Source organism: Punica granatum, chromosome 3 (assembly GCF_007655135.1).
Source record: "Punica granatum isolate Tunisia-2019 chromosome 3, ASM765513v2, whole genome shotgun sequence".
In the NCBI taxonomy this organism is placed as follows: Eukaryota; Viridiplantae; Streptophyta; class Magnoliopsida; order Myrtales; family Lythraceae; genus Punica; species Punica granatum.
The window spans coordinates 2661496-2674823 of NC_045129.1; the positions used below are offsets into that span (position 1 = coordinate 2661496).

Here is a 13328-nt window from a genome sequence, read left to right on the forward strand (position 1 = left end):
GAAAAAAATATTAAAAAATAATTATTGAATTGAAAATAAATAAAATTATATTAAATTAAATTAAGTTCGATTTTATAAACAAATAAAGCCTACTTCGTGACCGGTTATTCAAGTGATAAAAGTCATTCGCCCATTTGTTGTAATTCTACAAGTGATTCTCACATGATACCGCGAGATAGGATTATGAACAAAAATTTCTCGCACCATGGTTGAAACTTAAAACACTTCTAACGCGGGTGCGTAATTTCTGTGGGCGTCATAATTTGTCAGAACGAAGAAAAATTACCGTCTTTGCCATGCTCTTCATTGCGGAAAAAATTATGCTTTCTTTTTTGGTTTGTGTTTTAATTCGGGCCGTCGAATTATTAGACAAAAATTACTGTAATTCAATGTTTTTCTTATGTCGAATTACTATTTTAAGAATACCATATTTGGCAAAAAGAATTAATGATGTGCTGTGCTCTTCACTAAAAAATGAATTTTGGTTATACATTTCCAAGTGTACTCCCATGCCAAGTTATTGATGATCCTGTCTTACCACTCCATATAAAAAAGTATAAATTAAATTACATATAAATAAATTTGTACTTATCACTTTAATAATTATCATAATTATTTTTATTAATTTTTCCTCGCTATAGATATAATCATTTAAAATTTTCCCCGTACCGTTATCTCATTATGAACAGATCCTTAGGATCCTATTTGGCCTTATCCATTGTTCCTTTGTCTTCCCCCAACTTTCAACAGCAAAGCAGTCGAAAGGAAAAAAACTAGATTACCAACCTGTTTCTTTATTGTTTTGGAGGTTATATTAATAATAATAATTATTTATTTGGGTAATAATGGTACGATATATATAAAATAATTAGATAAGAAGTGTGACTAGGATCACGGCTAAAGTTGAAAATTGGACCTATCGACATGTATAGTTCATCTACTCTTTTTCTTTATTTTCCTTTTCACCAACATAAAAAAAAAACAGTTTTTTTTCTTGGAAAGCATTTAAAAAAATTTATCTATTATATCTTTGTCTGACCAATAGATATCCATATTATATTTAATTATTTTTAAGCAATCTAAATCCACCACTTAATGAAATATAATATACGTCGTTTTTATACAAGTTCTCGCAGTTTTTCCTGAATTTTTATAAAAAACTTCATATTTTCATATAAAACTTCAAAATTTTCACCTTACAAAATTAAAAATAAATTATGCATGTATATATAGTGTGTATATGCATACGTGTATATATTATTTATGTGTATACTTTTTAGATCTGTATGCGTATATTCGGTTGGAATGGAAAGTCAGATAGACACCAATGAGCTGTCACATTCGTCGGACGTTCCTATCAATTCTCCGGCTACAAATGGAAAGAAAGAAATTATTAAAAGAGTGACGGATCAAGAATTTTGATGGTCAGTGACCTCATCCGTTGACCTTGGCTTGGATTGTTGGGCATTCCTTTGCTCCTATGATTTTGCTTGCCTTGCCTCTGTGTTAACCTTCCTCTCCCCCAGCTGCTCTGCTTTATATGGGGTGCACGCTCACACAGGGTCCCTGAAACACCCCAAATCCGCCATTGAAATCAAGAATCATCCTCCCCCCCACTCCACAGAGACAGACACAGAGAGGGAGGAAGGGGAAAGAAGACAAGTGAATGGCCGGGGGAGGATTTGTGGAAGCAGGGCAATTGAAAAGGGCCCACCTTTACGAGTACAGGATCACTGGCTACTTCGTCTTCGCATGCATCGTTGCAGCCCTTGGCGGGTCCCTTTTCGGCTATGATTTGGGCGTTTCAGGTCTGTCTTTCTCTCTCATGACATTCTCTGCTTCTGTCTGTTCCCTGATCCGAGGTTCGCGTCGTCCCGACGATTTGGCTTGTGGAGTTCGAGTTTTATTTTTTTCCCTCGTTCACTCAGGTCCCATTGGTTGATGATGTCTTGTCTTGTTCCCAGCTGTCTGGTTTGTGTAGGTTCACTCTTTGATGAGTACAACGATAATGTTTGCCGTTGTTTCCCGTAAAAATTAACGAGTGGCACCTGACAGGCAGAATGTTAATGATTGATTATTGCTCTGTTTATTGGTTTCCCATCATCATTACCGAGATGAACACAACTTCATTAGTTTTCCTTTTAGATGATTGGCGTTTAATCTGGATTTGATTTGATTCGGCATGGCTTAAGCATACTTGTTATATTTGGTTTCGTAGTTGGTATGGCGACAGACGTTCGTCGCACAAAACTCAAATCAGAGAACCTCAAAGTTTCGGAGCAGGTCGTTCGAGTGTCAATCTTTTCTGCAGTTCTCCGTGTTTTAACTGATAGGGATCGTCTCGTTTCAGTTCATGCCATTATTCATGTTTAACCCGGCCCTCGTAATTTGTGTCTCAGCCTGTATTAAATAATCTGATCATCTTGCAGGCTTTCAGATTAGTCCATTAATCCAATATTGAGTCAAGTTTTGGATTGAAGCTTGCACATCAGTTCTTCCTACATTTTTCTTTTTCCTTCATTAGCTGTGCAATATAGAGAAATGTCTAGCATCACCCCCCGATACGTGGAAGTCCCATATGTTGATTTCCTTGAAGAGGATCAAAGACATGATTGCTTACCTTTTTCTGCATCATATTCTTCTGAGTTATAAAACCGAAACGCACTCCAGCAGAAACAAAAGAACAAACACGGCGAGAACTTCCGATAATTCTCAGAACCATCATTAATCGTGCACAGTATGATGATTTGGTTTACCTGAATGTTTCCTCTGTTGAGAAATCGCATTAAACACACACCTTTTTCTTTTTTTTCAGGTGGGGTGACTTCCATGGATGATTTCTTGAAGGAGTTCTTCCCAAAAGTGTACAGAAGGAAACAGAAACATCTCCGTGAGACTGATTACTGTAAGTACGACAACCAGATGCTGACCCTCTTCACATCCTCTCTCTACTTCGCGGGGCTTATCTCCACCTTCGGAGCTTCCTACGTGACCCGAACCAGAGGAAGAAGAGCCAGCATCATTGTCGGGTCGATAAGTTTCTTCCTCGGAGGGGTCATTAATGCTGCCGCCATGAACATCCCAATGCTCATCATCGGCAGGATCTTGCTTGGGGGAGGCATAGGATTCGGTAACCAAGTAAGGCCTGAAAACTTGTTCGATTATTATGCTCTTGTAGTAGTTTTCTTGGGGTCATATTCTAGAGTGATAGTTACTTTTCATGTCTTAGTCGATTATATATGCGTTAAACTTCGCATTTACATATGCATTGAACTTCGCATTTACTTATCCATCCTAACAAAACAGGCGGTTCCACTTTATCTATCGGAGATGGCACCAGCAAAAGTCCGTGGAGCGGTTAACCAACTGTTCCAACTGACGACCTGCTTAGGCATTCTTATAGCAAACCTGATAAATTACGGTACCGAGAAGATCCACCCATGGGGATGGAGGCTGTCTCTAGGACTAGCGACGGTCCCGGCGACTCTGATGTTTGTTGGTGGACTCTGCCTTCCTGAGACACCAAACAGTCTCGTGGAGCAGGGGAGGCTTGAAGAGGGACGGAAAGTGCTGGAGAAGGTCAGGGGCACCAAGAACGTGGATGCCGAATTCGAAGATCTCATCGAGGCAAGTCAATCTGCGAATGCAGTGAAGCATCCATTCAGGAACCTCCTCGAGAGGAAGAACAGGCCCCAGCTTATAATCGGTGCTCTGGGGATCCCAGCCTTTCAGCAGCTCACGGGCATGAACTCCATTCTCTTCTACTCCCCCGTCATATTCCAGAGCCTCGGGTTTGGCTCTGGGGCATCCCTCTACTCGTCTGTCATAACGAGCGGAGCTCTCGTTCTGGCCGCCCTCATCTCGATGGCATTCGTTGATAAGCTCGGCCGCAGAACATTCTTTCTGGAAGCTGGTTTAGAGATGATCATCTACATGGTAACAATGCGCACATTAGCTTAACTTCTTTTGCCCCTTTATTTCGTTAACTGAGAGTTCGACTGAATCGTTTAAGACTTATAATAGGACGCGATGCGGCGTTGGTAGTTACGATGACACAACTCGCCGCTCGGTGCAGCGTGGCAGTCTTTTTCTACTCAAAGTTTATTCAGTACTTAATTCTCCGATCACTCGCTAACCATATGCCTCATCTTCATGTCGTGCAGATAATTGTGACCGTAACCCTGGCTCTGAAATTTGGGGAAGGAAAGGAGCTGCCTAAGGGGGTCGGTATCTTGCTTGTGATCGTAATCTTCCTTTTCGTCCTAGCCTATGGACGGTCATGGGGTCCCTTTGGCTGGCTAGTCCCGAGCGAGCTCTTCCCCTTGGAGACCCGCTCAGCCGGACAGAGCATGGTCGTCTGTGTCAACCTCCTCTTCACGGCCCTGATAGCCCAGTGCTTCCTCGTATCTCTCTGCCACCTCAAGTACGGGATCTTCCTCCTCTTCGGGGGCCTAATCTTCATCATGAGCTGCTTCATCTACTTCCTCCTTCCTGAGACGAAGCAGGTCCCCATTGAGGAGGTGTACCTTCTCTGGCAGAACCACTGGCTGTGGAAGCGCTATGTGACCACCGACCGGAACGGATTGGCCGAGAAAGCTTGATTATGTTTGTAGGATGGCAGCTATGGCTCTAGGAAGAACTCCATAGTCTGTTAGCCATTTTTTGACTGTTTCTAGTGGTTATTCTTCATTTCCTACAAACTTCCTCTCTCAATAAGATTGATTGATTGTGAAGAGACATACTCGAAAACCGATTTGATTTTGCGTACTTTATGAGATTATTACTTCAGGCAATTCACGAGCCGAATCATCCGCTCGCAGAAAATTCTACCATCCCGTCTGGATATGAGACCTTGACAAGGCATGCCGCATCCAACGATGATCTTCCAGATACAATCATCATAACATCTACTTCTCACTTGAAACTTTGTATTACGAGAATTGCTTTTGTTCGCTCCCTCTCAAAAGCAATAAAAATGCTAGGAGCTCGAAATCAAACACCCATCTAGGTCTAGCATCCGTTTACTCGTCCTTAACGCCTATAACACGACATATTTTCTCACCGAGAACTTAAAAGTTATATCTTGCAAGAATCACAACAGCTAACCCGAAAAAAGGCTGTGAAGCAACCAGCTTTTATCGGTATAATGGGCCCAATAAGGACGAGGCATCAAGAGCTTCCATCAATTATCGAGCTGCAATGTCGATAATTCTACACGGAATAAATGAGGATGGGACCTCAAATGGATACATTTACAAAACCAGAAAAGGGGATGAGACTTGCAAAAGAGGTGGGCAGCTATTGCTGTTTGTTTCCCATCCCAGTTATTCACAAATGGGCCCATTTCAGTCAGGCCCAACTGATTCTTGTAGGCCCATCCCAGCCCATTAATAACTGCCCATGTGAATTATTGAATGAGCTTTTCATGAAACTGGCCTATCGCTCAGAGCTCAGAATTAAGCCATCGGGGCTGAACTTGTAATTAATGCCAACTGCTGAATTGCTTGTTTATTCAATTGTTTTTTTGCTCAATTTGCTCATAGAAGAATCCAACTGAAGCACGTGATTCATTCATTGCTATATTCGAATCGTGCTTAATTTCGTGAAGATTGTTGTCTTCGCTCGAAGTTGGAATACGTGGCAAGATTTCATTCACTTATCGTTATATTTGATCTTGTAATTTTCATCGAGCATCTTGTCATTTTTTTAGCACCGACAATATTTGACACGACACGGATACGATACGAAGTTAAACGGGTTCGGATTTGGCATTTTTGGTATTCGTTTTAAACAGATCCATCCGGTTTAGACACGGTTAATAAGAGTGTCTTACCGGATTGAAACCGTGTAACCCGATTATACACTATTAAACATATTTATTTAGACGTGTTTAATCGTGTTATTTAATAGTGTAACTTATTAATCCGTTTATCTAACCGAATTTACCAAAATACGCTTCCACTAACCCTAATTTTGAATGGTTAATCGAGTTGGATAAACATGTCGTATTAACGTGTCCGGGTAACCGAGTATAATCGTGTCGTGTATGGATATGTGTACCTATTATGACACGTTTCGATAAACATGTTTAAACGTGTCGTGTTCGTGTATGTGAAACCTGACCCGTTTAATAATCGTATCGTGTACGGATACTGACTTCGATGACACGAATCCGTTTAGACACGACACGTATAAACATGACACGATACGAATTGTCATCCCTACCTTTTTCATGTAATATATCTTTCATGTAATAAATTGTAAATACGCCTTTTTGCCTTTGTATTAAAAATTTATTTTTGAAAAGAAAGACTGCGCAATGCGGGCCACCTCGGCCTGTGACCGGCGCTGACTGATTCCCTGATTCTTCTAGGGTTATGCGAGAACCCCAAGGAAAGTCAAAGAAACGGTCAATCTATCTGGAAGTGATCTAAAAAAAACTTTCACACCCCGACTTGAGTTACCTAGTATTAGGAGGCCTCGAGTCAAAACATGCAAGTTCTTCCCAGACATCCATGCCACATCGGATCACGAGTCTCAGATTTTAGTATGAAATTTGCGAATTTTGAAAAGAAGGCGTCAACACATATTTACAATTTATCGACGCATATTTCCGATTAATTACCAATTCATGCAAAATTATTAAGGTCGAGTGAATTAATTAATCAAATGAACGTCCCGTTTACTCGATTGGTGAAATCATTAAGTTTAATTTAAATCTGCTGAATGCTTTATTTTTTTTTTTTGGGTTTCGAGCCGTCGAAACGATCAACAATAGATCGCCCGATAAACTCTAACTTCCAGTCATCTCGAAAAATTTTCATAAAGATCGAACAACATAATGTAGAATAATAAGGACTAATAAAGTAACGGAAAAAAAAATTTCAAGGACTAAAACTGAAACAAATCAAAAAAAAATTTGGAGAATGATTTTTCTAAATTCTATAAGATTTGAAGAATGTTCGGGAAAGTATAAAATGGGCTAAGGTTTATTTGAGATTAATTTTTGAAATTCAGGGCTGGTTTTAAAATGAATAAATGTTGCAGGGACTAAATTGAAACAAATTGAAAAATTTACTGGAGCGATTTTAAATTCTAAAAAAATCAGGGAACGTTCTGGATAGAATGAAATAGCCCGGGACACATTTGAAAAGAATTTTGAAACTCTGGACTGATTTTTAAAAGGGATATATGTCACAGGGACTGAATTGGAACAAATAGAAATATTTCCTGAGGTGGTTTAAAATCCTGAAAAATTTGGAGGATGTGCTAGAAATAATGAAATAGCCCAGGGTATGTTTGAAATGAATTTTGAAATTTAGGGCTGATTTTAAAAATTAATAAATTCTCTAGGGACTGAATTGAAACAAGTGAAACAAATTTTACTGGAGCAGTATGAAATTCTAAAAAAAATTAGGGACGTGATAACAATGTTAAAAATGTCCTGGGACTGATTTAAAATGGATTTCAGAATTTGTGATAATTTGAAAAATAAGAAGAGTTGCGGCAGGACTAAAATGAATCGAATCAAAAAGATAAAATAATCGAATTAGACATAATTTCGATAATCTATGCAAGCAACAGGCAATTATTTCATGTTATCATCATCCAAGCAAGCACGATATTTAATATGAAGCCCTAAACATGCCGCTAAGCTGAGATTTTACCTAGTCCGAAAGTTTGGGGACGTTTCTGTAATATAGAAAACTGCCGGACGGATGGGTCGGGTCGGATCGGATCGGTCAGCCTGTCCGAAGGAAGAAACCGCCCCGAGGGGCGTTGGGCTGGACTGGATTTCGGGCCGGACTAAGACTTGGGCCGCGACAGGCGTTGGGCCGGACTGGATTTCGGGCCGGACTAAGACTTGGGCCGCGACAGGCGTTGGGCCGCGGCTGACGGGCTGGGCTAGACCTGCAATGGAAACGCAATGGGCCGAAGCCCGTTAGCGGCGGATTCGTCGGACGGTAACGCGGGCGGCGCCGAGAGGCTAAGAGCGGCGGTTCCGGCCGTTGGGCGCCGCAACGACGGCGCGAAGAGGAGCGGGTAAGTGTTCTGAACGTCGCCTGGGGGACGCCGGTTCCGATCTGGGCTTCACCGGTGGCCGGAACGGTCGGGATTACGGAGATTTCGCGGTTTTCCGGCGCGGTTCCGATCGGGCTCCGATTTGCAAAATTCTCCCAATCCGAGAGCAATTTTGCGATCTCTTTCACTGGGTTCTCTTTCTCCCCTGCCTAATTCGATTTCCCCCCCTTTAATTGCAATTTTTGGTTGAGATTTCGACCGATTTGGGGAGGAAATCGCGAAAATCCGCGATTTCCTGTTCTGGGCGGCCCGCCAGATCGCGTGCAGCGGGCTGCCGCTGCCCGGTCTGCCCGGCCTGCCCAGAACAGTTTTTTTTAGTTAATTAAATTACATTTATTTATTATTATTATTTTGTAAAAAATAATAAATTGAGAAAATGACAATTTTACCTCCTGGAGCCGATGAACCGAAATTAGGTGCTGACAACAAGATACCAATATAACATAATATTTTTGAAATTTATTTTTAAAAGATATTTTATGATGAATCCACATGAAATATAATATTCTTCCAATATTCCAATGAGATACTATTATTTACATGATATATAATTAATCACAATTTTTTCAATTCTAAAATTAAATGAATATCGTTTTACAAGGTAATTATGTAGCATGACAGTCTTAAGACTTTTTGAAAAGATTTTATTATATACATAATATTTGATAATTTTGACTTTTTTTATTGAAGATAAAAGTTACTTAATATCTAATCGCATAAATATTATCCGATGAGTGGACCCCATATTTTTTATTTAATAAAAATGATTTTGAAATTTAAAAAAAGAAAAAGAAAAAGGAAGGGTCGAGCTGAAACTAAGGAGGAGGGTGGCCGGCAGGCCGGCGGCGGGGGCCTCCATTGCGGCCACCACCCCCTATCGGGTTCCGCGACCATCATAGCGGGGGTATACATGCCAATTAATACAGCCTTTTGAATAGACGATGGGAGGAATTTCCCCAAAAATTTATGTCAATACAATAATAGAATCCCCTAATGCGTTTCATCAAATACAGAAGCCCTAATGCGTACAAAAATATACGTTGTGACATCTCCTGTCATTCGAGCAAATCAAAATAATTTGGCCTCCCCATATATGAACCCATAATTCTGTCCACGCCACTGACACGCATATCCTACGAAGTTCGTTAGATTTACGTGCATGCCCCTCAAATCTCGAAGGCTATTAGGTTCCCGGTCGGTCCCCCTTTCTAGCCAGCGAGATTAATTACGATTGTCGATCCATGTAACACGATCACAAAATACAGGCCCCACCTGTCCCATCTCCATTGAATTCATTTGTTCTCTCGAGTACCATAAAATGGGAGAAAGACACTGTTGGTCCTAAATATTTTTCATTTTTTGACATTGAGTTCTAAATGTTTCATTTCGGAAAATAAAGTCCTAAATCGTTTAAAAAAGTGGCAGCGGTCGTCATATCCATCCATTGCCGTAATGGAACCGACAACGTGGAGTTAACGTCGTCGGTTTCATAGACCTTGCTGCAATGAAAGGCCAGCTCCGACTGCATTAAGGTGGTCTTGAGGGTACGAAGTCCAATTAATTTCCCCATATGTAAAACAATTGATGCTTTAAAGTCCCTTTGCATGGATCTCTAGCATGTCCTCATTCGGCTAGAAATTTTGCGAATCACGTAAGCTAAAAGTGCTATGGGTCACAAAACCCGCATTTCTTCGGGTGGACTATGATTGTCCTTTGGACTAGATGATAGTCATGTCTTGCAATTATTAAATTTGTGCTGACGATTATAGAGGTGCAAACAGTAGCAGATACAACCTACAGAATAGGCTTGATTAATAGCCCACATAACGATGAAAATATTATGGTAATTATAATCAATTAACAATGACGTGAGCATAAAAATCAGGCATTGGACCACAAATAGATTTGGCCAATCCTTGTCTGGTCCCTGCTTCGAAGACCAATAGAGATTGGGAAAGAAAATGCAGAGCAAGTGTACACATACGTGTACCTTTGGCATGATTTAATCTATTATTTTAACTGTTATATATATAAATACAAATAAAGAATAGAGAAAGGGAGAAGTAAACTAATGCATCTCCACTTCAAATTTATTTAGATTCTCATCGGTGAAATTAAATACTCTTTTATCTAATTTAAAATTTCTTACATCAAAATGAATACGAGAGCCTCTTTTCTCATTGCAAAAATAACAAAGAAACACGTAGAATATTCAAAAGATATCTCCCCTCTATCATAAGTGATCTTATAATCCATTAAAAAGATACGAAATGTGCGCTTCAAATCAGTTCAGCGCTCTCAAAAATTGTAGGAGGATTTTCGGTGTGAAAGCATGCTTTTATGTTGACGCAATTTTTGCACCCGTCTTTTTTTTTATATCATTAGAAGGGTCTATGAATTTAATATAACGTAGAAAATAAAAGATAATATATATCCAATTGATGATGAAGATCGAATTCGAAACCTTTTAATTACGAGTTAGGGTCTTGTATCACCATATTAAGACTTATTCCTCATGGCACCAGTCATTAAAGTCACTGGACATGCGCTAACGACCAAATACTTCAACATGAGAATTAGGAATATACTTGTCAACGATCTAGACCGTAATGCACAGGCCAGGTGTCGAGGGATGCCGAGGTGATGCAGACTCTTCTCGGAGGCATGCACTGTAGGCAGGGGCGGAGCCAGCTCACTAGCAGGACTTTAGATTTTTTTGAAATTTTACCCAAAAATTATGTAAAATTAATGTTTTACTCTTTGAAAAAAAATTATTTATGTACTATTTATATCGAATAACATTTTTGCCTTTCCTGAACGAAAATCCTGGTTCCGCCCCTGATTGTAGGAGCTGCCAACCAGAGAAGCCCGTGACACGGTTATCGCGATGATCATGTGATGGATCCGACTGATATAATGTGAATGAGACGTCCAATACGTACATGTTTCGGGAGACAAGGGCCCCTAATTTGTAGGGTCGGGGTGGGTCACATAAAGGAATCCGCACGTTTCACCATTTGCCTTATAATTCCCCCACTTCCCAACCATCCCCTCCCACACCACACCACAACTCATCCCTTTCATCCTCTTCTCCCATTCTCCCCTCTCCCTTCACTCTCCCACACATACAACTTTTAAATTAAACCCATAAAATCCTCCTTGTAATTTAGACCTTAAAAAGTTTGGCTCATTCTTTTCTAATTCAGCCTGGATTGGAGCCAATGTCGTCGACCCAATCCGACACGGCCATCGCTAGTAGCAAGTCGCTCGACATGACAACATCACCACAGCCCAATCTGCAGCCCGGCACGCCCGACCAGCCCGTGAAGCCCAAGCGGGCCCGGCGGGCAGACGGTGGCAACAAGCACCCGGTATACCACGGAGTCCGGATGCGGGCGTGGGGCAGGTGGGTCTCGGAGATCCGGGAGCCCCGGAAGAAGAACCGGATCTGGCTCGGCACATTCGCCACCCCGGAGATGGCTGCCCGGGCCCACGACGCGGCCGCTCTGGCCCTCAAGGGCCGGTCCGCCGTGCTCAATTTCCCCGAACTCGCAGCCTCCCTCCCCAAGCTCGCCTCCACCGCCCCCCACCACATCCAGGCTGCCGCCGCCAAGGCTGCCTCTATAGACATTGCTCCGACTAATCCAGCGACTGCCACCACGAGCGGGTCCCAGTCTTCGGGGGGCAGCAACTCGTGGTCGTCCGAGGGACTTGTCGACCTCAGCGGAGGAGGAGGAGAAGCTCCGGAGATCGTAGAGCTGCCGAGACTCGGGGAGATCATCGAGCTGCCGAGACTCGGGACGAGCTTCGACTCCTTCATCGAGTCGATGGATCAAGCTGGGTCGTGGGTCTACCCTCATTGGTACTACAATGACAATGAGGAGATATCATCGGCCGAAGAGTGTAGCGTCATCAGTGGTGGGTTTGATGCTTTTTTCGGAGAATTGTTAATTCCATAATTTCAATTGGTGAATGTATTTTGCCTTTTCCTTCATATATATATATATATATATATATAATTTCATCTTTTTTTATTGTCTTTTATGTTGTCTTTTTTTTTCTTTTTTCCCCCAACTTTCATGGGGAATTTTCCAAAATTTTCTTGGCTTTTTCTCGATTTTGTGTGAGCCCTCCTCAGATTCTTTTTGGCTTCTTGAAGGGCTTAGGATTCTTGTCTTTCTTCAACGAGTTGTTGTATAACATCCATGCTTTGTCCCCATAATAATAATAATATGATGGCAAAATTTCTAGAGGAAAATGATGTTCTTTTCCTTCTCATGTTTCTCTCCATGTGTTTCTTGCATGAATATATACAGACACATACATAACATACATACATACATATATATATATAATTCAACATTCTATCATTTTCTGATATGATTGGGGCATCTGAACAGCTTCGAGTGCTCGACTAATTTTCTTCTAGGCGTAAGTCACAATCCCTTTATCCTCTTCAACTATTCATGATAGATTGCAGATGTTGCTATCACAAGGCTAACTCGATCGTTGTAACTTACTCGACAATTACTTATGCTAGTGTCTCTTATATAATGCGATCCAAAGATTAATCCATGCGAACCCAATTATATAATTCTCGTCCTTTCCCCACTTTCTTTATCCACCTCGACGCGATAATATGATGACATTTCACCAAAATATAATTCTTTTTCCAAATCACAGTTTATAATTAATTCGCAATATTGCCATTGTTATATTTTAGGCAATGGTGGATATTTCGATCGAAAATACTCAACACTGACAAGACTCTCATCAATGGAGTTTAGCGACAGGTTGTGTATATATAGACAGAGAAACAGAGAGAGAGAGAGAGAGAGAGACAGTGCAGGTTAAAAGACAAAATCTGTCCTTTTCTTTCCTTCGATTTATAATTATTTCTCCCTCATATTAATTTCGGTCATCGCCCTTCCTTTTTTTCCATTTAAAATAATGACAAAACACAAAAGCATATTTGGTCGTTTGCAATTGGTTGATCTCTGAGCCGAGGGAAAAATAAATAAATAAAATTGATCTCTGAGCTCTCAACTGATGTCTCCCACCCTCATTTTCGTTTACACAATATGAAAAGATACAAAGGTCTTGTCTGCGACAGATTTACACTGTAGAGTTTTTGTTGTTACCAACATAATAGGATAAAGGATATTGTCAATATCAGATTTACCGTGTTAGAATTTTTATTGTTAATGAAGTACGAGGACAGGGGGTTTGCAAATTTCTTAATCAAT

At 40.8% G+C, this 13328-nt stretch overlaps 2 protein-coding genes across 2 annotated transcripts; both read left to right on the plus strand.

Annotated features, from left to right (window-relative positions):
* The first annotated feature begins 1397 nt into the window (after positions 1-1397).
* LOC116200061 (sugar transport protein 14) lies at positions 1398-4767 on the plus strand. Its single transcript, XM_031530731.1, has 4 exons — positions 1398-1808; positions 2816-3138; positions 3307-3936; positions 4164-4767. The coding sequence occupies exons 1-4, from the start codon at positions 1667-1669 to the stop codon at positions 4599-4601; spliced, it is 1533 nt and encodes a 510-aa protein (XP_031386591.1). The 5' UTR covers positions 1398-1666; the 3' UTR covers positions 4602-4767.
* Positions 4768-11109: 6342 nt separating this feature from the next.
* On the plus strand, positions 11110-12340 carry LOC116200062 (ethylene-responsive transcription factor ERF039-like). Its single transcript, XM_031530732.1, has one exon. It carries the CDS (start codon positions 11304-11306, stop codon positions 12039-12041), a length of 738 nt encoding a protein of 245 aa, XP_031386592.1. The 5' UTR covers positions 11110-11303; the 3' UTR covers positions 12042-12340.
* The last annotated feature ends 988 nt before the right edge of the window (positions 12341-13328 follow it).